The sequence below is a fragment of the Oryctolagus cuniculus genome, chromosome 14 (genome assembly GCF_051225735.1).
Source record: "Oryctolagus cuniculus isolate XC-2025 breed Fujian yellow rabbit chromosome 14, ASM5122573v1, whole genome shotgun sequence".
In the NCBI taxonomy this organism is placed as follows: domain Eukaryota; kingdom Metazoa; phylum Chordata; class Mammalia; order Lagomorpha; family Leporidae; genus Oryctolagus; species Oryctolagus cuniculus.
The window spans coordinates 71,368,743-71,390,529 of NC_142880.1; the positions used below are offsets into that span (position 1 = coordinate 71,368,743).

The window sequence follows — 21,787 nt, forward strand, 5'->3', positions numbered from 1 at the left end:
CAGCAGGCCCTTTGCTGGACGCTAACCATGTAATGGCAAGTACACTCACCCATGTGTTTGGCTTCATTATGCAGTCAGACAGACAGTATTCAATGAAACACTGCCAGTCCTATTGTAGAAAATTGATACAATAACCATTAGCATGATCCTGGTTCTTAAGAAAACTATAATGGAACAAAGCTTATAAAATTGAGTTTAGTGAAGAAATTAAATTGAAGCAACATGAATGTTGTATTACTGCGTGTATTGTGGAAGTTCAAAGAAAGGAACCTTTATCGAGGACTTGGGATTTTAGAGATGAGTGTAATTCAGAAAAGCTTCAAGGAACATAGCAGTGGCCTGGCTCAAGTTTTTTGGACATTTGCATTTTGCAGACAGGCACACACACATGCAGCCACCCACAAACACACACACACTTGCCGGTGACATTTTCAGATTTTGAGCTTTAGCTTCTACAAACAATTCTGTTATTAGGTACTTAAACTTTGTAGGGAATATTTTCTTTTATCAATTATGTTAGGAATTAATTGAATTGAGATAGTATGAAAACACGACATAAACAGGAGCAATTCATGTTATGGGAACTTCTTACATAATCAATGTAATATGAGAGAATTCTTACTTATTAGTTATAAAAAACTGATTTTATTTTATCTTTTATAAGCAGAAGTCATTCATGTTTTTAGAAGTATTTACTTATTTGAAACGCAGAGTGACAGAAACAGGGGAAGAGAGAGAGAGAGTGAGCAAGCAAGAGTGAGAGAGCCTGGGAAAGAGTAAGATCTTCCATCTGTTGGTTCACTCCCCAAATGTCCACAACAGCTAAGGCTGGGCCAGGCCAAAACCAGGAGCCACTAACTCCATTCGGGTTTGCTATGTGGGTGGCAGGACTCAAATGCATGAGTCCTCATCTGCTGCTTCCCAGGCGCATTAACAAGGAGTTGGATCAGAAGTGGAGTAGCTGGAGCTTGAATGGGCAGTCCAGTACTGGGATGTGGGCCTCCCAAGGGGCGGCTTAACTTGCTGCACACAACACCCATTCTGAGAAATGATTTGAAAAGAAGCAACTTTCAAAAACCTTTTGGCAGAGATTTTGTTACCTTTGGCTTTTTATGTTAGATAATCCTTATGTTGCTAATTGCTCCAAGGGCTGCTTTGGCTTTTTACTTCTAACTGGAAGGTAGGAATGTTTTGGAAGTAATGTTTTTTGTTGCTGTTTCTATTCAAGTGTTTGTTCTGAGATGTGTGTAGAAGGCAAAAGTGTCCTGGATTCAGCATCTAAACTGAGAAATCTTTGTGTGAAACAGGTAAGGAATACAAACTTTAGAGAGAGACAAGATTTTTCCTAGGTCACTCAGCTTCCCTGGTCACACAGTGCCCAATATGATGTATAAAGCCACATTTTCCTACTCACATTAGGATTTTTTTTTTTTTTACTGTATGTGCCTGTTTGCTGGAGGAGAAAACAAATCTGAAAAAGGAACCATGCCCTCTTCTTCCCGCCTTTGAAAGCATCTGCTTATTGTTAAAAAAAAAAAAAAAAGAACCTCTGAATAAAGAGATTTCTTAAATAATCTTCCATTTTTGAAACTAATAGAAGATGGGAGTAAGTTCAAATTATGGTCTTGTTTCTTATATTGATAGACATGATGGAGGAGGAACTATAGACACAGCGAAATTAAACAGAAGGCTTAGTCTTGCTTTATTTGCAGTGGCAAAAGACTACTTGAGGAGGGAAATTAGGAAACGCCTAGTTGGCTTTATATTTAAGTTCAGGGAATATCTTCCCTGTGTTATGTATCTTTTCAGTTTCCCTGGCTTTTTTTAAAGATTTATTTCTTTATTTGAAAGTCAGAGTTACACAGAGAAGCAGAGGCAGAGAGAGAGTGGTCTTCCATCCACTGATTCACTCCCCAGTTGGCTGCAATGGCTGGAGCTGCGCTGATTCGAAGTCAAGAGCCAGGAGCTTCTTCTGGGTCTCCCACACGGGTTCAGGGGCCCAAGGATTTGGGCCATTTTCTACTGCTTTCCCGGGCCATAGCAGAGAGCTGAATTGGAAGAGGGGCAGCCGGGTCTCGAACCAGCGCCCATATGGGATGTTGGTATTGCAGGCGGCGGCTTTACCCCCTATGCCACAGCACCGGTCCCAAATTTCCCTGGATTTTATATTGAAGTTCAAATTCTGCTAACCACCCAAGCCTTATATTTGTAATTTCTTTTCACAGCCATTTGTAGGAACAGAGAAGCGTGATACCTTTCCTCACCCATCATAAAGGTCATAGCTGATGCTCCTACAACAAAAGACAGGTTAACAAGAGAAAAGCGTAACAGTTTTATTTAATCAAGTTTTATGTGACACAGGAGCCTTGGGAGATAGACTCTGGGAAAATTGTCTATTTTCTCTCTCTCTCTGTCTCTCCTTCTCTATCTGTGTAACTCTGACTTTCAAATAAATAAATAAATCTTAAAAAAAAAAAAAAACCCAGACAAGGCATATTTTGAAGATCATTTTGGGATTGTAGGTGGCTTTTCTATTTAGGGTCGTTTTTGTAAGAGGATTATTGAGTTCAGGGAGGAGCCTTTTTTTTTTTTTTTAAAGATTTATTGTATTTATTTGAAAGAGTTACAGAGAGAGGTCTTCCATTCTGTTGGTTCACTCCCCAAATGACAACAACAGCCAGAGCTGAGCTGATCTGAAGCCAGGAACTTCTTCTGGGTTTTCCATGCAGGTGCATGAGCCCAAGAACTTGGGCCACCTTCTACTGCTTTCCCAGGCCATAACAGAGAGCTGGATCAGAAGAGGATCAACTGGGATTCGAACTGGCACCCTTATAGGATGCCAGCATTGCAGGCTGGGACTTTAACCCACTGCACCACAGCGCCAGCCCTGGGAAGAGCCCGTTCACAAATATGGCCAACCTTTTTAAAAAAATTATTATTTTCAGAGTCCAACACATCTGAGTCCAACACAGTTACCTTTGACATAATCTTTGGAATTAATGTGTTTTCCAGCATACATGCCTCTTTAGGGAGTTTGACTTTACTGATGGCATTGTCTTGAATCTGCCTGCACACATACTCCCAAGTTGTTGCGTCACAATTCTTAATTTGTTCTTGCTTCATGTTACTTAGAATTACTAAAAGTACTGAAATTTGAGAAAAAATCTAGATCAAACCATTTTGAGTTATTTGCTTTTTCTATGTTAAGTGAGAGTTCATGATAGAATATCCCCTGAAGTCAGAGGAAAAGGTCAGATTGGTCAGATTTGCAGATTTGCTGTCCATCAGTTAACTTCTAGGTCCTCCTCCTTTTGCTTGGGTGGCTGTCACCAGGTATGTGGTGACAAGCGAAATGTGGTGGGGTGGAAACATTTCAGTGTTGTCTGTGGAATTATAACTCCTTAACACAGAACTGGAGATGTAGCTCCCTGACAAACAAGAATCCAGGGTAACTGCAATAAGTTTGCTGAGGTCTGTGGCTCAGTGCCTGCATAGCTCTTATAGGAAAGATTCTGTGAGGCTCTTCCCAGTGCCTCAGTTGCATAGCAGTCTCAGTATCCATTCCTCAAACATTAGTATTTCATATAGAGGCAAATTAGGGGAGAAAGTACTTACTGTATAAAGCAAGATTTAGGAAAAATATTTCATTAACAATTATACATTTACGGGGTGTGATGTGACATTTCTTTCTTTGTGCTCCTAGAAACATTTTAAAGTTTATTTAAAGGTTTAACAGTTTTAAACACTTTCACATAGTCACTTCATGTGGGGATATTATGTACATACACATATGTACCATTTTTTTCTTGAAAACAGGGATCATAATAGCCCATGATGTGGAATTCACGACAATGATCATAAAGTGAGGGAAGATGGTCTATTCTCATGTCGATTGTCTAATTCAGTGAAGACAATACTTACAACAATGTAAATACTAAATACTATGAAATTCACAGTTTTTAAATTCACTAATATATGAAAGTATGTTTTAGAATGATCAATTTTACTGTGATTGTTGTTAATCCGGGATGTAATATTTGGCATGTGTTTAACTTACTTTCTGAATCACCTTGGAGTGTTCCCTACATTTAGAAGTCGCCTGGCCTGTGTAGTATGCAGAGAGACTGCCAAGTCTGCTTAGCTTGGAGAGCCTGTCCTGCCGTAGCCTTTAAGACTGGAGGCATGTCAAAGACCTTATCACGGTGGCTGGGAGATCTAATATTTATTGACTTGTTGGGGCTGACTCTTCAGTGCAGTTATCCTAAGGATATCTGTATTTCCCGATCACGAGCCTGATAGTCAAAAAGCCATGATCAGAAAATGATCATGATCAGAAAACGCTGCTTATTTTTCTGACATCTTTGAAAAAGTGTTTTGACCAAAATTACCTGGGTGAACACAACGACTATTTACTTTGAATCTTCACTCTTTATGTTCTCACCTCTAAAGACCTGCAGGAAAAATTTCCATATTCCATTTCTGAATACTACTCCTTTAATCTGCCCTTCCCCAAATAGTAGCCACCTCCAGACTTGGCTATTGAGCACTTGAAATGTGGCTGAGCTGAAATGTGCTATACAGGACACACTGGATTTCCAAGACTCAGTAGAATAAAAGAATGAAGTAGCTCAATAATTTTCATATTGGTCCTATATTGGCATGATAATATTTTGAGTATATTGAGCTAAATAAAATGTATTAAAATTTATTTTATCTATTTGTCTTTAGCATGACAAAAATCATAAATATTTCTTGCAAAATGTTTCTTTTGGACAGTGCTGCTCTAGCAGAGGAATGCATATGGAATGTTCAAAAATGGTTTTTGGAAGCCTGGATTCACTGACTATTTGCAGACTTGCAAGATTACTTTAGAGTAGTGTAATGTGTAAATTTAGAACTACTTTATGATCAGTAATTTGTTTCTTATAAAGCTAATGAAAGTTTTAATATTGCATATGGGATTATCATATATTCATTCTTCAAATCTTAATTTTTCATACTTAAACATGAATTATGGGAGAATTTAACTGTCATCCATAGATAAATGGATCCTGATTATATATTCAGCATAGTTTGAGACTAAGGTAAACAATGGAAAATGAGTGAAAATTTTATTCTTAGAAAGTAGTACTTTAAAATTTTGGAAGTCGGACACGAATCATCCTATGCTGGGGTTTGCTTTCAGTATGTACAATGTTGTGATGAATATCTAGACACTGACATAAACTAACAGTTTTTCTGCTAGTGAGTTTTAGGAGCCCAACTTGATGGCAAGTGAGTAATCATGGCAGCCAGTTAGCTTACTGCCTTTTTTTTTTTTTTTTTTGCAGGCAGAGTGGTGGACAGTGAGAGAGAGAGAGAGAGAAAGGTCTTCCTTTGCCGTTGGTTCACCCTCCAATGGCTGCCGCGGCTGGCACGCTGTGCTGGCGCACCGCGCTGATCCGATGGCAGGAGCCAGGTACTTCTCCTGGTCTCCAATGTGGGTGCAGGGCCCAAGTACTTGGGCCATCCTCCACTGCACTCCCGAGCCATAGCAGAGAGCTGGCCTGGAAGAGGGGCAACCGGGACAGAATCCGGCGCCCCGACTGGGACTAGAACCCCGTGTGCTGGCGCCGCAAGGCAGAGGATTAGCCTAGTGAGCCACAGCGCCGGCCTCTTACTACCTTTTAATTTCCATTCCTTAATGCATCACACAATAGAAAAAAGAAAAATTACTAATTTGATTAAGATGTCTGACTTTTAGTCAACTGTGCTTATTGTTATTTTTAAAATCAAAAGGCTGTGGTAAATGATATAATAATCGAAGACATAATTGTATCAGGCAGTTTATGAAAATAAAGTTTTTAAAAAGCAACTACTCTTTTACTTAGAAAAATAGTTCACTGATCACAACAGTTGCTGTAGCTCAGGCCGCGTGGCTCAGGAGAATGTAATTATAGAGCTGAAAGATGAGAACATGGTGATGCCTTTTGGTCAAATGTCTAGGGACTACTTTGTGATGCCTCGCTCAGTTTTGAAGGGTAAAAGGAAGTTGGGTTATTGACAAAAATTGATGCATTAAGAAATGGGGATTGAAGTATATTATTTCAAGGCACAAAACTGCAAGTCAGTTGAAACACTAATAATTTTTCTACAGATCTGATGAAAACAGTAAGGGTGGTAACATAAGAAGATGGAAATTATGTGGCGATAACCAGAGAGGAAGTAAAGATGAATAAGTTGACAAGGAATTGATGGGACTGAACTAGGACTTTTCATTATAAATTGCACATCCCATTTGATTTGTCTTCCCTTCTCTACTCTCCCTTCAACTCCCCTCCTCGCCCCTCTCCTCTCCTCTCTTTCCCTTCCCTTCCCTTCCCTACCTGTTGGTTTACTCTCCAAATTCCTGCAATGGCTGGGGGCTAGGACAGGTCTCCCACATAGGTGGCAGGGACCCAGTGACTTGAGCTGTTGCTGTTGTCCCCAAGGGTCTGCATTAGCAGGAAGCTGGACTTGGGAACTGGAGATGAGACTTGAATCTAGAAACTCCAATGGAGAAGGCAGATGTCTAAACTGGTGCCTCAACTGCTAGGCCAAACATCTACCCCTGCCTGCATTTCTTCATATTTGTAATTTGGTCTAGGGCAATGTTATGTATAGAATACAAAAAAAATACATAGGAACAAAATGAACATCTGTGATTTGATTGTTGTTTTCAGTCCTTGTTTATACTTCTGTGGAATTTTGGTCTTTCTACTTATTACATGTTGAATCTTAAGGTTAGTGTTACATTAAGTCTGTGATTATAGAGTAGACTAAAATTATATTTTTACAATAATTTAAGATAAGAAGAAAGGAGGGGGATGGAGAGAAGGAAACAGGGAGGAAAGGAATTATGATTCTTTTCTTAGAATTGTACCGTTGAAGTACATAAAATTCTTTACATTAATACAAACTAAAATAAAGTAAAAAATGTGGTTGATTTGCATCAGATTTAGTGGTGTGAATGCTAAATGTAAATTGCTAGGTTCCACCTTAGAATGACTGAATGACATTGTTTGGATGTGATACTAGAAATCTGTTTTAACTTAGCTTTCCAATGGACTCTTTTTTTTTTTTTTAAGATTTATTTATTTGAGAGGCAGAGAGAGAGAGAGAGAGAGAGAGAGAGAGAGGTCCTCCATCTACTGGTTCACTCCCTAAATGGCTGCAGTAGCTGGAACTGTGCCGATCTGAAGCCAGGAGCCAGGAGCTTCTTCTGGTGTAGGGGGTGCCCCTGGAAGACTTGGGCTGTCTTCCATAGCAGAGAGCTGGATCGAAGGAGGAGCTGCCGAGACTAGTACCATGCCCATATTGGATGCTGGCACTGCAGGAGGCTATTCCACAACACCAGCCCCCTCCGCCAAGTGAACTCTTGAGAACTGTAATGTGTGAGAGCATCTGTAAGGTTGTCAGGGTATAGTTCCTTAAATTTCCTTTGTACATAAATAATTACATGCAAAACATTTCAGCGCAAAGTAAAAGGAATGTGCACTATAACTTTATTGGGATTGGTGTAATGTATAACTGTAGCCAGCCTTGCACTGCATGATGGTAGGATTTACAGAGTACTTTTTAAAATTAATTGAATGTAATTGAAGGAGGTAGAGAGAGACAGACAGACACTCGACTCTTCTTGGTTGGTTCATTCCCCCAAATGCCAGCAACAACTTGGGCTGGGCCTGGCTGAAACCAGGAACCTGTAACTTAATCCAAGTCTCTCATTTAGGTGGCAAGGACCCAATCACTTGAAGCATCACATATTGCCTCCCAGAATGTGCATTAGCAAGAAGCTGGAATTGGAAATGTAGCCAGGACTCAACTTAAGTACTCTGATATGGATGCAGGCAACCCAACTGGCGTGTCAACTGCTGGGCCAAGTGCCCGTCCCACAAAATACTTCTTTGATAGTGCTTATTAGGACCAATCTCCCATATCAGTAGCAAGATACCTGCCATTTACTTCCCAAATCATTCACTAAGCAAATCTTCTTGGTATTTTGTAATGACAGCATTGTAGGGAGAACATAAAGATTTAACCTGATACAAAATGTTTTTTAATAGGATCATGGAATCTGCTGCGATCATTATCAGGGATGGCATCTTTGTCTCTTCCTGGTTTCCTGCTTTACAAAGAAATATGTACAGTGCTTTAGCTACGGTATTAAAATATTTTCCTTCCTTCCTTCCTTCCTTCCTTCCTTCCTTCCTTCCTTCCTTCCTTCCTTCCTTCCTTTCTTTCTTTTTTCTTTTTCTTTTTTTAGCAGATTGAGAGACAGGCAGATAGACAGACAGACATCTTTCAGGGGCCAGGAACTCCATGCATATCTGTGTCTTTCAGGTGGGTGACAAGGGCCCAATCAACTGAGACATCATCTGCTCTTTCCCCAAGTGTGCCTTAGCAAGAAGGTGGATCAGAGGTGTAGTAGCGGGACTCAACCGGAACTCTGATAGGAGATGCAGACATCCCAAGTGGCAGCTTAACCTATTGTGCCCCAGTGCCCACCCCACCTACAACATTTTGACTAAGTAACAGAAAACCTGGACTCAAACTGGCTTAATATGTGGGGCCTTTGTGATCTCAAATGACTGGAAGACAGAGCATCGGTTATCTGCAGTCAGCATGTAAATCAGGACTGAGTGTTGTCCTCAGGAAGCCTGGGCATCAGGCTTTGTCCTAAGGCTAACTTCCTTCTTGCCTTCCAGATGACTGCCATTCCTAATTGGTACTGTGTTACAGTCTTGTTCAGGCTCAATAGAAAGAGTAAAGAGAAATTGTTATCCAAGCCAAAAATTTGGCTCCATCCCTGCAATCTCATTGGGCCAGTTTGGAATAATGCTGGGGTCATTTTATTGTTGAGTCTTGAAAGAGGAAGAAATGGTGCTTGAGAAAAAAATTAGGAGTGTTTTTCCATGAAAAAGGCACATTAGGATTTTTTTTTCCACGAAGAATACACAACACATGCATTATCTGGGGCTGGTTTTGTAGCAGACTGTGTTAAAGCACCACCTGGGACACTGGCATCCCGTGATGGAATGCTGGTTTGAGACCAGGTTGCTCCACTTACAATCTAGCTTCCTGCTAATGTGCCTGGGAAGGCAGTAGAAGATGGCTCAAGTACTTGGACACCTACCACTCATGTGGAAGACCCAAATGGAGTTCCAGGCTCCTGGTGTCCACCTGGAGCAGCCCTAGCTGTTGTGGTCATTTGGGGAGCGTGGCCACTTCTAGCTAATACAAGATCTCTTTCTCTTTCTGTCTCTCCCTCTCTTTTTGTCCCTCTGCCTTTCAAATAAATAAATCTTTAAAAAAAAAGACAAAATGAAAATGCAATAAAGATATATAATACTTGATGAGCATTTACTATATGTGGAACATCATTATGGAAGTTTTAATGTGCTAAATCCTATAATACAGCAGTCTGCTAAATGAAGCACTGTTTTCCTGCTTTATGCATTTTAGAAAACTTTTGAACATACTTGCTCTATAACCAACGCTATCAGTTGCTACTATATAATTAGCATTCAGGGGCTCTGTGAGGTTGGTCATCTTGGGGGACTGTGGTCTTTGAGATGAGGGTCATAGCACTTATGAATAAAGTTGTTATAATTCTTTATCTCACTGATGTTTAGAATAGCTTTTAGAAACTCCATATTAATTTTAAATTGAAATGGAGTAATTTCACTCAAACCATAGTGTGGTGGTTGGTAATCAATAATAATAGTAGAGATTGAATATTTCTTATCTGAAATGATTGGGACCTGTAGTGTTTCAGACTTTTGATTTTTTTTCAGATTTCATAATATTTAAGTATACATAATGAGCTATCTTCTGGATGGAACCCAACTTTGAACATTAAATACACCTATGTTTTGTATACACTTATATACATAACCTGTAGGTAATTTTATACAATTTTTTTAATAATTTTGTACATGAAAGAAAGTTCCATGGTGTGGAATTTCCCACTTGTGGTATCATATTGGTGCTCAGAGAGTTTTGGATTTTTGTGCATTTGGATTTCAGATGTTTATTTAGATTTGGGATTCTCAGCTTGTAGTAATGTGGAGATAATAATGATAAAACAAACCTACTTTCCAGTTATAAAGTTCTTTAAATTAACTTGTATTTATAGTTTGAATCACTAAGGTGATTATTTAAAATTTCTTGAAGCCATGTTTTCATTTTTCCCCCATTTACACTCAGTTCATTGATTTAATCAATCAATGTTTTTGTATCCTTTAAGTGTAACTCTATGAGTAGCAGTTATTTGAGGATAAATAAAAGCACCATCTTTACTTTTAGTAATTTTATGGTCTGGTTAAAGGACACACACACAAGTCTGTAGCAGTCATTGGGGGAAATAAATACTGAAATAGAGAAATGGAAACCAGCATTAAGAGGGAGTTCTGGTTGCTGGGAAAGGGGAAAAGTTTGGAAAAGTTTTCACAGGAGAAAGGTGTTGAAAGATGAAGTGGGAAAGTGTGATCTGGAAGGTTGGATAAAAGACTTCAGGAGACATGGCGAGTATATGCAAAGCCACTGAAGACTGAATATCCTGCATCTTTGGGGTAATGTAAAATACTTTATAAAGCCCTGAAGAAACATTGAGAGGAAGGTGGTAGGAGGCAAATATTTTTTTAAATGTTAAAATTTGTAAGATTTCCTGAATTTTAAGTCTTCAAGATGTGCTTATTTGAGTTTGAGCCAGAGACATAATTTTAACCTTCAATGTCTTGAATTCTGTTTTAGATTTAAAACTCTTACTAATTCTGGACCCCCAATGTTTAATAAAACAAATAAATTAAGGGTCGTTAGTCACCTTGCTGTCTTATCTTTACTGCATATACATGTAAGAACTCTTAAATAACACCAGATGTGTTTTAAAGTACTGGAGTATGCTATTTGAAGAAAAATCGTTGAATAATTTTATATTGAAATGAGGATCCAGTTTAAACACATATTTTGAGTACACCATACTAGAAACACACATCATCCATAAAGTATGGGTTATATCTGTTGATAAACTGTTGGATGCTCTAATGAGATTTTTCATGGTAGTAGACTTAACATATTCCACTATTAACTAGATGGTTGTTTCAAGTATTATTGTTTTGTAACTAAATTTCTTTGATAGAATTTAAGCATACAGAAATACAATTCATTGAACAATAATATTTTCATTTTTATGTTTAGTTTATATTTATTTTCACCTATTTGAGAGGGTCTCTCTCTCTCTCTCACACACACACACACACATACACACACAAAGAAAGAGAGATTCCAGTCACTCCCCAAATGCCCATAATAGCCATGGCTGTGCCAGACTGAAGTCAGGAGCCTGGTACTCCATCTAGGTTTCCATGTAGGTGGCGTTGTCCCAAGCACTTGGGCCATGATCTGCTGCCTCTCAGGATGCATCTACAGGAAGCTGGATTGGAAGTGGAAGCAGCAGGACTCAAATCAGGCACTCCAATATGGGATGCCAGTGTTCCATGTCACAAACTTAACTACTGCATCATACGTCTACCCCTGGAGACTTTTGGTTTGTAAAATTATGATTAATGTCAGAAACAAGCGTACTTAACAGTTTTAGTGGCTAGCATCAATATTTTAAGAATTCAGAATATTTTTTGAACTCAAGCGCTTCATGAGCTTGGGTAGTCACTTTCCTAATTTCAAAATAGGAATAATAATATGCTAAACATACACACACACACACACATACACACACACACACTACACACAGTCTCTCTAACTTACATTTACAAATGCCACAGATTTTGGAAGTGTAGCCATAGTAAATTGAAATAGTAGTAATAATAAGAAAATGAGCAGCATCAGCATTCATTTTGTTAAACACCTTGTTTTTAGGGTGCTTTTGCATAAATGAAACTTGATTTTTCTGAGCATTACCTAATTCAGAATCTAATAGTGCATTACAATGCTAGTACACCATGATTAATTTGTGCAGTTTTTGTATACTGGTGCACATATATCTTGCTTGTTAAATCCCTACTCAGGGACTTCATAATTTACACAAAAATCTATATAGCTATTTTTTATTGGGTGTATAAGTGTTAGATTTGTGTATATTTATGCAGCTCACTAAATATGTTCTTTGTAAACTGATGTAAAATCTTTTCACACACATTTATAAAAGCATTTATTGATTTGATAAATCAGTTGCTTGTCAGACATGCATCAGTGTAAATTATTGTTTGTATATAAGCATAATTCTTTAGACACTTAACATAAATATATAAACAATCAGTAGTTTATCTCCCAAAGGCTGCCTCTTGTAGGAAGGCAGTTTTTCTGGATATGTAGAAAGTATGATAGTTGTTCATTTGATGATTGTCCTAGAGTGGTTTTCCTTTCTGTAGATTGTTTTTGAATTTACTTTCATTTATTTGAAAGGCAGAGCAACAGAGAGAAAGAGGGTGAGAGCGAGAAAGATCTTTCCTTGGTTCATTCCCCAAATCCCAATGGCCTGTAGTAGCCAGGGTTGGTCCAGGCTGAAGCCATGTGGCAGGAACTCAAGTACGTGAGCCATCATTTGCTGTCTCCCAGGTGTACTAGCAAGAAGTTGTTTAGGAAGTGAAGGTGAGACTCAGTCTCAGGTACTCTGAAATGGGATGCAGGCATCACAAGTGATGGCCTGACCTGCTGTGCCTCGATGCCTGCCCTTCTGTAGACATTTCACACTTATTTTATTATTCCTTATTTCAAAGTAGCAATTAAATAGACTTGACAACCACCTAGGATCCTAGAACAGAGTATCTTTTCTCAAATATGGTAAGGCAAATTGTGATTGTTTGATTTAAATTCCTAAGTCATTAGAATATACATTTTAAAATCTGAATATAATTATTTAATGTTTTGAAGGTTTACCCTTGAAAAGAGAGCTCTGCCCTCCCCAACACACACACGCACACACGCACACACACGCACACACAAAACAAACACAGGTAGAGAGAGAGAGGCCCAAGGGGGATACGCTTTGGTTCTTTCCGGTGAACTGTTGTACAGTAGAGAACATACTACTTGTCAAGTTTATCCTTTGAGAATTGACAATATTGACTGCTTCTTTTGGATATGAATGAATGCCTGTATCATCCTGCTTCTATTTGCTGTGATCTATTTTTATCTCTGGGGTGTGTTTTTTCTAAAGATGTGTATTTATCCAAGTAGAAAAACACCCAAGTATGGTCATAAAACCAAATAAACCAATGGTTATAAGAGGCTTATATTTACTGTGTTTCAAAATAGTATGCTTACATTACTCTTTACTTGCACCAATGTTAGACAATTTCTATTTAACTGAACTCCCATTGTATTAATGAGTATCTGTCCTTCAACTCACTAGCCAACGATCTCTCACCATCCTCATTTCACAACTTGGATTACCTCAATAGCGCAGTGACTTACTCTGTTTGTTATACCATATATATATGAAATATATATATATATATTTCCCTTACAACTTTTAATTTTTTCAGATTTAAAGATTGCTTATGTTTTTATTAGCTTTTATTTTATTATGTATCAATTCTTGTTTTTTTTTCCCAGTAATTTCTAGATGTGTCATAGCTTTCAACAGTTTTCCCAATTGGTCAGACACATTAAGTAAGTTGTAAGTGATGTGTCTGTCCCTCCTCCTCCCTACTGTAGAGGCTTCTCAGAGCTCTGTTTCTTCCTGGAGTCTGAACCATTTTCTCCGCAGCTCTGTTGTGCATTTTCCTACCTTCTAACAGCATTATATTGTGTCCTCTCTTATTTAGATCTTATATTTCCCATGTTTTGTTGAGACATACACTCTTTTTAGCTGCCAAAGAAAAGTTATTTTGAAGATCTTTTTTTTTAGTTCTGGGAAAATATCATTAATTCATAGATTTTTGTAATTTTTGTTAGAACTCATTGTTCCTCATAATTTTAATGACCTCGCTCTATGATTGTCTGGGATCCAGTGAGGCTCAGTGATCCAGCGGCCTTGTGAACCTGATTTCTTTTTATGTAATTTATCTTTGTATGAGTGTCTCTCTAGAAATTTTCCTTATCCTGAAAAGTATCCCTTAAAGTCTGTGGCTTGGAATAAACTTTTACAAAAATTTATGTCCGTCAGGCTTGACATTTATAGCAAGTCCTTTTAGGGTGGATATGGCCATCCTTCTGGGACGTTGTGTCTTTAATATTTTGTTACCTCCTTCAACTCCATCTTTTGAGGGAGACTACCATTGCACTTTGTGTAATTATCCTGTACATTTTTTATCGTTTTAACAAAGATCTTATCTATCTATTATAAGAGCTAGAGTTACAGAGAGAGGGAGAGACAGAAAAGTCTTCCATCCACTGGTTCACTCCTCAGATGGCTGCAACAGCCGGGGCTGCGCTGATCCAAAGCCAGGAGCCAGGAGCTTCTTCTGGGTCTCCCACATGGGTGCAGGGGTCCAAGCACTTGGTCATCTCCCACTGCCCTCCCAGGTCACAGCAGAGAACTGGATCAGAAGAGGAGCAGCTGGGACACGAATTGATACCCCTATGGGATGCTGGTGCTGCAGGAGGAGGCTTAACCTACTATGCCACGGCACTGGCCCCAAGATTTCTTTATCTTTTAAAATTTCTCTTCAAATATTTTAATTTTCTGAGGTCTCTTTTCTAGTTCTTATATTGTTTTTCTTTTGGAAATGCTTTTCAGAGCATCTTTTGTTTTATTGTACTCAATAAATTCTGGTATTTCTATCTCTGTACCAATTTATTTTTCTACTTTCATATTTCTGTTTTCTCCATTTCTCTTTTTTGTTTGTTTTGATCTTTACATTCATGTTGGATCCTAACTGCCTGTTTGTGTTTAGAGTAAGGCAGTGAAAATAATGTATTGAGAGGATCATCATAGTGGGAGGCAGTAACTAGTAAAATTCTGTAGTGCAATAGCCATAAGATTTACAGTTAATCTATCTTCCTCCTCCCTCATTAATTGCTTGTGTCATTAAAGACTGCTAATTATGCAAAAACTATAAAAAGAAAAATCAAAATAGAAGAGACCATAAGATCAGAGCATCAAAACAGAGAGTTATTGACTAAAAGTCAGAGATGGTTGGGTAGATTGTGTGTACCCATAGGGTGTGTGTGTGTGTGTGTGTGTATGAAAAAGTGAGCGCTAGCGAGCTGCCATGGCAGCACAGTGGGTGCAATGCGATGCCGGCATCCCGTACCAGAGTCCTGTAATCCAGCTTCCTGCTAATGTGCCTGGGAAGGCAGTGCCACCCATGCGGCAGATCCTGCCAGAGTTCCTGGATCCTGGCTTTGAGCTGGCCCAGACCTGGCCATTGCAGCAATTTGGTGAGTGAACCGGTGGATGGAAGATCTCTCTGTGTGTCTCTTCCTCTCTGTATAACTCTGCCTTTCAAATAATCTTTTTCTAAAAGGATTTATTTATTTATTTATTTATTTTAAAGGCAGAGTTACAGAGAGAGAGGCAGGGGGAGAGATAGAGTTCCATATGCTGGTTCACTTGTCAGATGGCCACAATGGCTGGAGCTGGGCTGATCTGAAGTCAAGAGCCAGGAGCTTCTTCTGGATCTCCCACTTGTGTGCAGGGGCCCAAGCACGCGGGCCATCCTCCAATGTTTTTCCAGTTGCTTTAGCAGGGAGCTGGATCACAAGTGGAGCAGCCAGGACACCACACAAGTGGTGGCTTTACTCACTATGCCACAGCACTGGCCCTTCACATAATCTTAAAAAAAAAAAAATTAAGGAATCTGAAGCAGAATTAGAATATGTATATGGATGTTTGATTAATGACCCTTCAATTCAGTAGAGACAAGCGTTGTTCAGATTTTAGCCAGAAAAAAAAAAAAAAGACAAAGAGGGGCAATAGTATTAATAACTTTTCTCAGGCAAATTGTTAGGTTTTTGTTTGCTTACATCATTACACTCCTGAAATATCCCTTTCTCACTTATCTAAAGGTGATAAAAATGAGCACTTTCTATCAGCTCATTACTTACGCGTTCCTTTTCTGCTACTGTTACAAGGAGATCCACTTGTGTGTCTGAGTCATTCACAGGTAAATAGTGAATCTTCTGTACTTTGAAGGATCTTGTCATAGATCCTTCTTCTACTAATTTTTGCATATTTTTCAGATGATTTGACAGTTGTTTTTGCCTTAGAATTTTATCAACAACATTGTTAGAGAAATAACCACATACTTGTTATTTATATACTTTGTATTTCTAAGGATCTTTATTACGAGAAGTTTCTGTTTTGTTTTTTAAGAAAATCTTTTTATTTAGAAGAGCTGTGGTACTGGAAGCTCACTGGGTTGATTTTCGTTGCAGGTCTGGTAGGAACCTTCCTTCCATTAGGAAGCTTTTTGGAGAAAGATAAGGAACAGCTTCACTGGTGTTATACTCCTTCTGGTATAAATTTTCTCGGATTTCAGTCTCCTTTTTCGAAGTCTTACTATTCATATATAACATTTAGCAGTGTCTTTGGTATTGACTTTTGAAAAAGAACACAATTTTATTTCCATGTCTACAACTTACATATTTGGTTAAAAATGAATTGTATGTAATACATTTTTGTTTAAATGGCGTATTGTGTAGTCTCAGTATAACTGTCTCTGTCTCGTCCTTCACGTCTGTCTACACACATATATGTATATGCCCTTCAGGATATATATTTGAATGCTTTGCTGGCCTCAGCATATATTAATGTGTTTAACTACTTGTTGGGAAATGAATGTGTTGTGATTGGCCACCTGTAAAATTGCATCCTAACTCCGTGGTGTAAACACTGCTGTGTTATCATGGACCCTTCCTGTCTCATCCTACCTCCCCAGAGTTTGGTAAATTTGCTGATTGTGGTGCTGACTCTTCTGACACCTTCCCTGTTTCAAGCATTGTTGTTGATCAACTATTCATTCCTAGTTTTTTCCAGGCAAAGAGAAAAGCGCTTTGCTGCTCAGGGATGAAAGCTCACCAGCTTAAGCCATTCATGCGATTGTTTTCACTCTTGCTTACCTCACCCTGATTAATTCCGGTCTCACTGTGGGACACATATTAGCTTCTGGGATATGAAGAGTTTGCTGTGAGGCTTCTCAGACTGATTCCTGTGAACTTAAGAAGGAAAGACACAAGAAGTCTCTTTTGTTTTATACTTTCTTGTGTTTAAATAGGATATTAGTACAGCAGCACCCTTGTGGGCACTCAAGAAGTTAATCCAAAGAGGAAACCAATACACTAAGAGAGACAGAAAAAAGACAAAAGGAACTTGAGTCCCTGATAACATAGCGAAGCTGCTGAGTTTAACAGTCACAGGCCACTTCCCTGCCATACTCCAATGTACATTTCTATACTTTTATAAGAAAATCAGGGCACTTATTTCTTTTTAAAGATTTATTTATTTGACAGGCAGAGTGACAGAGACAGAGAGATCTTTCATCCACTGGTTCATTCTACACATACCTGCAACAGCAGAGGCTAGGCCAGGACAAAGCCAGGAGCCTGGAACTCAGGGTGGGTCTCCCAAGCGGGTGGCAGGTACTCAACTATTGGAGCCATGATCAGATGCCTCCCAGCGTACACGTTAGCAGGAAGCTGGTTTGGAGCTGAAACTCATTCCCATCCACTCAGATACAGAGTGTCCCAGGCAACTTCTGCTCCTCGATACTTGTCCTGGGTTTCTTTTTAAAGTTAGTGCAGTTGGGGTTTTTGGCAGTGGGAGCCAAAAACATCATTGCTGAAACACATTAGTGCTTTCACTTTTTTCCACTTTCTATAGTGATTAATAACACTTGTTAGCCCCCTTTTTTTTTGCTCTTAAGCCCATAAATCATGAGCCAGGATTTGGCCTAGCATTAATGTGATGATACTATAACCTCCAGAAAACATCTCGGGACCTCATCACATCTTCCATCTGACAGATCTTTATGGTGCAACATGATTGTCTTATTTATCAATTTAAAGAGGAATAAGTTTTATTAATCTCCAGGTTGTTCAAGATGATTTGAAATGGGAATGGCAGAAACTAAATTATGTGATATGCTAGATCATCAGAATAGGGTGTGCTGATGCATGTGGCTATTGATGACATTTTTAGACTGCTCCCAGAATTACATATTTGGAAATAGATAATTGACATCTTATTTAATAAAAACCTTAGGAAAGGGTCTTTTGTTTATCCATAGTACATGCATACTTTCTCGTGAACACCTGTAAAACAGCAAAATGAACTGTTCATGTTTTTCATGTTTTGATTACTGTTGATTGCAGAAACAAAATGAACATTTTAGAATCTCTTCTACTTCATATTGATATTATTTTATTAGGCAATATTTTCTTGTAGGAAATGTATGAAATAATAATATTGTAAAGATTCTTGACCAAACAGCTTAGCAGGTTTGCATATTATTTTTTCACTCATTCAGTAAGCATGCACCAGACTATAGAAAAGTCCCAGTGAAGGCACTTACAGACCAGGGGATAGATAAGGAGGCATCCATATAATGTTCTAGCTGACACTGCAGCTAAGTACAGGGAGCTGTATAGGATGGGAACCAAGTACAAAAAGAAAAGATATTTGATATAAGGAATATTTAAGTAGGAAAGTGTGAGGAATATAACTTTTTAAAAATCATATTTCTAATATTGAGCTTGATTGTTATGGTTGGAAACTTTACTACTTTTTTAAAAAAATTTACTTATTTATTTGAAATGCAGAGTGACACAGAGGGAGAGACACACACAGAGAAAGGGACAGAGAGATCTTCCATCGGCTGATTCAGTTCCCAAATGGCCACAACAGCCAGAACTGGGTCACACTGAAGCCGTAAGTCTGGAATTCCATACTGGTCTCACACATGGATGGCAGGCATGCAGATACTTGGGCCGTCATCCACTGCTTTCCCCAGACACAGGAACAACGAGCTGGATCAGAAGTGGAGCAGCACTGGAGCTGGAATTTCAGTATAGGATTCCAGCATCCAAGAGGCAGCATAACCTGCTACAACACAGTGCTGGCCCTTGGAGATGTTATTATTTATGTTGGTGACAGTGGATTAATGTAACAAGCTCAGTGAAGAGATACAGTTCCTACACTAAAATTTATTCGGTGTTTATCATGTTGGTTACAAGGGAGAAGGTGGGAGCCAGACTGCTTCATATTAACCCACTTGCCGAAAATACTTGCTGCAGGGTTTGATTCAAGCATATTAATGGTGCCACGCTCTCCTGGTCTGTAAAATGAGGGTGAGAGTCATCAGTGTGCCATAAGTTTGCTGTGAGGTCTCAGTGAGTTAGTTCTCTAAAGGACTTGAAAAGTACTTGCTCCTATTGAGCATTGAGTAATCATTAGTTACTGCTTTTACTTGGATAACCACATTTGATCTTTCAGTAATCTGGTAAGGCTGAACAGTGGTCATCCTAGTCCACATCCTACTCCATATCCTAGTCCTGGAACCTGTGAATATGTGGCTGAAAGGCATCTGCCCGTGTGATTAAATGAAGACCTTGAGATGGGGAGATTATCCTGGATGCACACAGTGAGCCCGTGGGAACCATCAGGATCCTTCTCAGGGGCAGGAGAGTCCGAGCAGGAGATGTGATAAAGGAAACAGGGAGGAAGGCTCAGAGTTGAAGATGCTATGCTGCTGCCCACAAAGATGGAAGAGGAGCCACTGGCCATGGCGTGAGTACAGGTCTGGAGAGCTGGACATACAAAGAAATGGATTTTCACCTGGAGCCTCTGGGGAAATGTGACCCAGCTGACACTTTGATTTAGGCCTGGTCAAACCCATGTTGGAAGTTTTTTCTCCAGAACTGTAAGATAATAAATTTGTGTCATTTAAAGACACTCTTTGGGGCTGGCGCTGTGGCATAGCAGGTAAAGCCGCCACCTGCAGTGCCGACATCCCATATAGGTGGTGGTTCGAGTCCCAGCTGCTCTGCTTCTGACCCAGCTCTCTGCTATGGTCTGGGAAAGTAGTGGAGGATGCCCCAAGTCCTTAGCCCCTGCACCCTTGTGGGAGACCCGGAAGAAGATCTTGGATCCTGGCTTTGGATCAGCGCAGCTCTGACCATTGCGGCCAATTGGGGAGTGAACCAGCTGATGGAAGACCTCTCTCTCTTTCTGCCTTTCCTTCTCTCTCTGTGTAACTCTGCCTTCTTTTTTTAAGATTTATTTTGTTTATTTGAAAGTCAGAGTTACACAGAGAGAGGAGAGGCAGAGAGAGAGAGAGAGAGAGAGAGAGAGAGAGGTCTTCTATTCATTTGTTCACTCCCCAGATGGCTGTAATGGCTGGAGCTGTGCCGATCTGAAGCCAGGAGATAGGAGCTTCTTCCAGGTCTCCCACATGGGTGCAGGGGCCCAAGGACTTGGGGCATCCTCTTCTGCTTTCCCAGGCCATAGCAGAGAGCTGGATCAGAAGAGGAGTAGCCAGGACTAGAACTGGTGCCCATATGGGATGCCAGCGCTTCAGGCCAGGACTTTAACCTACTGCGCCATAGTACTGGCCCCATGCCTTTCAAATAAAGAAATAAATCTTAAAAAAAAAGACACTCTTCATAGTAGAAAACAACTCCAACTAGGTGTTATTCCCAATATACAAATGAGAAAGTGAACTGTAGGCAGCTAAGTTACTGCCAAGGTTATTGGAAACGCTGGGGCATCAGCAGGACTTATGGACTGAAAGGACATAAGGTAGAGGCACTTAACAGGCCCACGTGCCACCCCTTGACCAAGCCCTGACTTTCACCTCCCTGCTTCTTGCAGCTTACTGTGCTCACACAACCTGAGGTTCTTCAAGGCCTTATTGGAGGCAGATCTCTTCTCCTAGGCCACCACTAGCTTTTCCACTCTGTTAAGTCACTTAACACTTCTCTAGCCACTCTGTGTTCCCATAGTATTAATAACTCTCTTTTCCATTGGTTGCGCTTCCATCCTTCCTGTCATTGTCAATTTTTGCTTTGCTTTTTTCTTTGACTCTGCTTTTTAACAAGTGTGCATTAGGAAACAGCAGTGGGTCCGTCGACCACTTTCAACCCACAGGGCGTATGCGTTTTTGACCGCTGGCAGTGCTTCCTTTCACTCTGTTACTTTCAGAAAACTGTAAACAGTAGCATAAATTCAGCTCAGATGACCACAGCGGAAATGTCTAAGACAGGCTTCATGAAAGCACCCACAGTTCTTATTCCCTTCAGTAACCTTTCTGTACAGTCTCAAGGTGAAGCAGGAGGGGGGACTGCCCTTAGACACCCTACCAAAGTACACATAATGATTACCGTCATCTTTTGGATAAATTCCTATGAATTCACATATATTTTCATGAGCTTTCCAGTAATTTATTCCTCTTGTTATGAATTGCTTCTGCATGTTTGAGGAGAGAAAGGAAATTGCAATGAATGCATTTTGGGGAGTGTGTGTGTGTGTGTGCACGTGCTAGAGTTTGATGCTATTCATAGGGACTTTATAAACTTGTAATTACTGCAAGTAAAGATTAAAAAACTTGGTCATTTACTAAGGAATAGATTGAATGTGTCTAATCACAATTTTAAAAAATATTTTCAAACAATTATTTTTCAGGCTTCTCCATCACAAACAGTAGTAACAAAAGGAATAAATAATTATTGAGAAAGTAAAAAAAAAACTTGAGTGTTTAAATTCTGATGCACAGAATATTTACTTTTAGTGTATGTTAACAAATCCCAGTGCCTGTATGTGGTGGGAAATTGTAAATGCTGGATCTTTACACACCTGTGCAGTTTCTCC

At 39.4% G+C, this 21,787-nt stretch overlaps 1 protein-coding gene across 4 annotated transcripts in view; it reads left to right on the forward strand.

Moving 5' to 3' along the window:
- The window catches only part of PARP8 (poly(ADP-ribose) polymerase family member 8), a 195,870-nt gene that overhangs the window by 47,499 nt on the left and 126,584 nt on the right, over positions 1-21,787 (forward strand). The window contains exon 1 of one of the 4 annotated variants that reach the window (XM_089313166.1): positions 19,686-19,708. The exons of the other annotated variants lie outside the window; for them this stretch is intronic. Within the exon in view, the coding sequence (XP_089169292.1) occupies positions 19,704-19,708 (5 nt within the window). The 5' untranslated portion in view covers positions 19,686-19,703. Of the gene's footprint in view, positions 1-19,685; positions 19,709-21,787 lie in introns of those variants that run through there. 4 annotated transcript variants of the gene reach the window in all.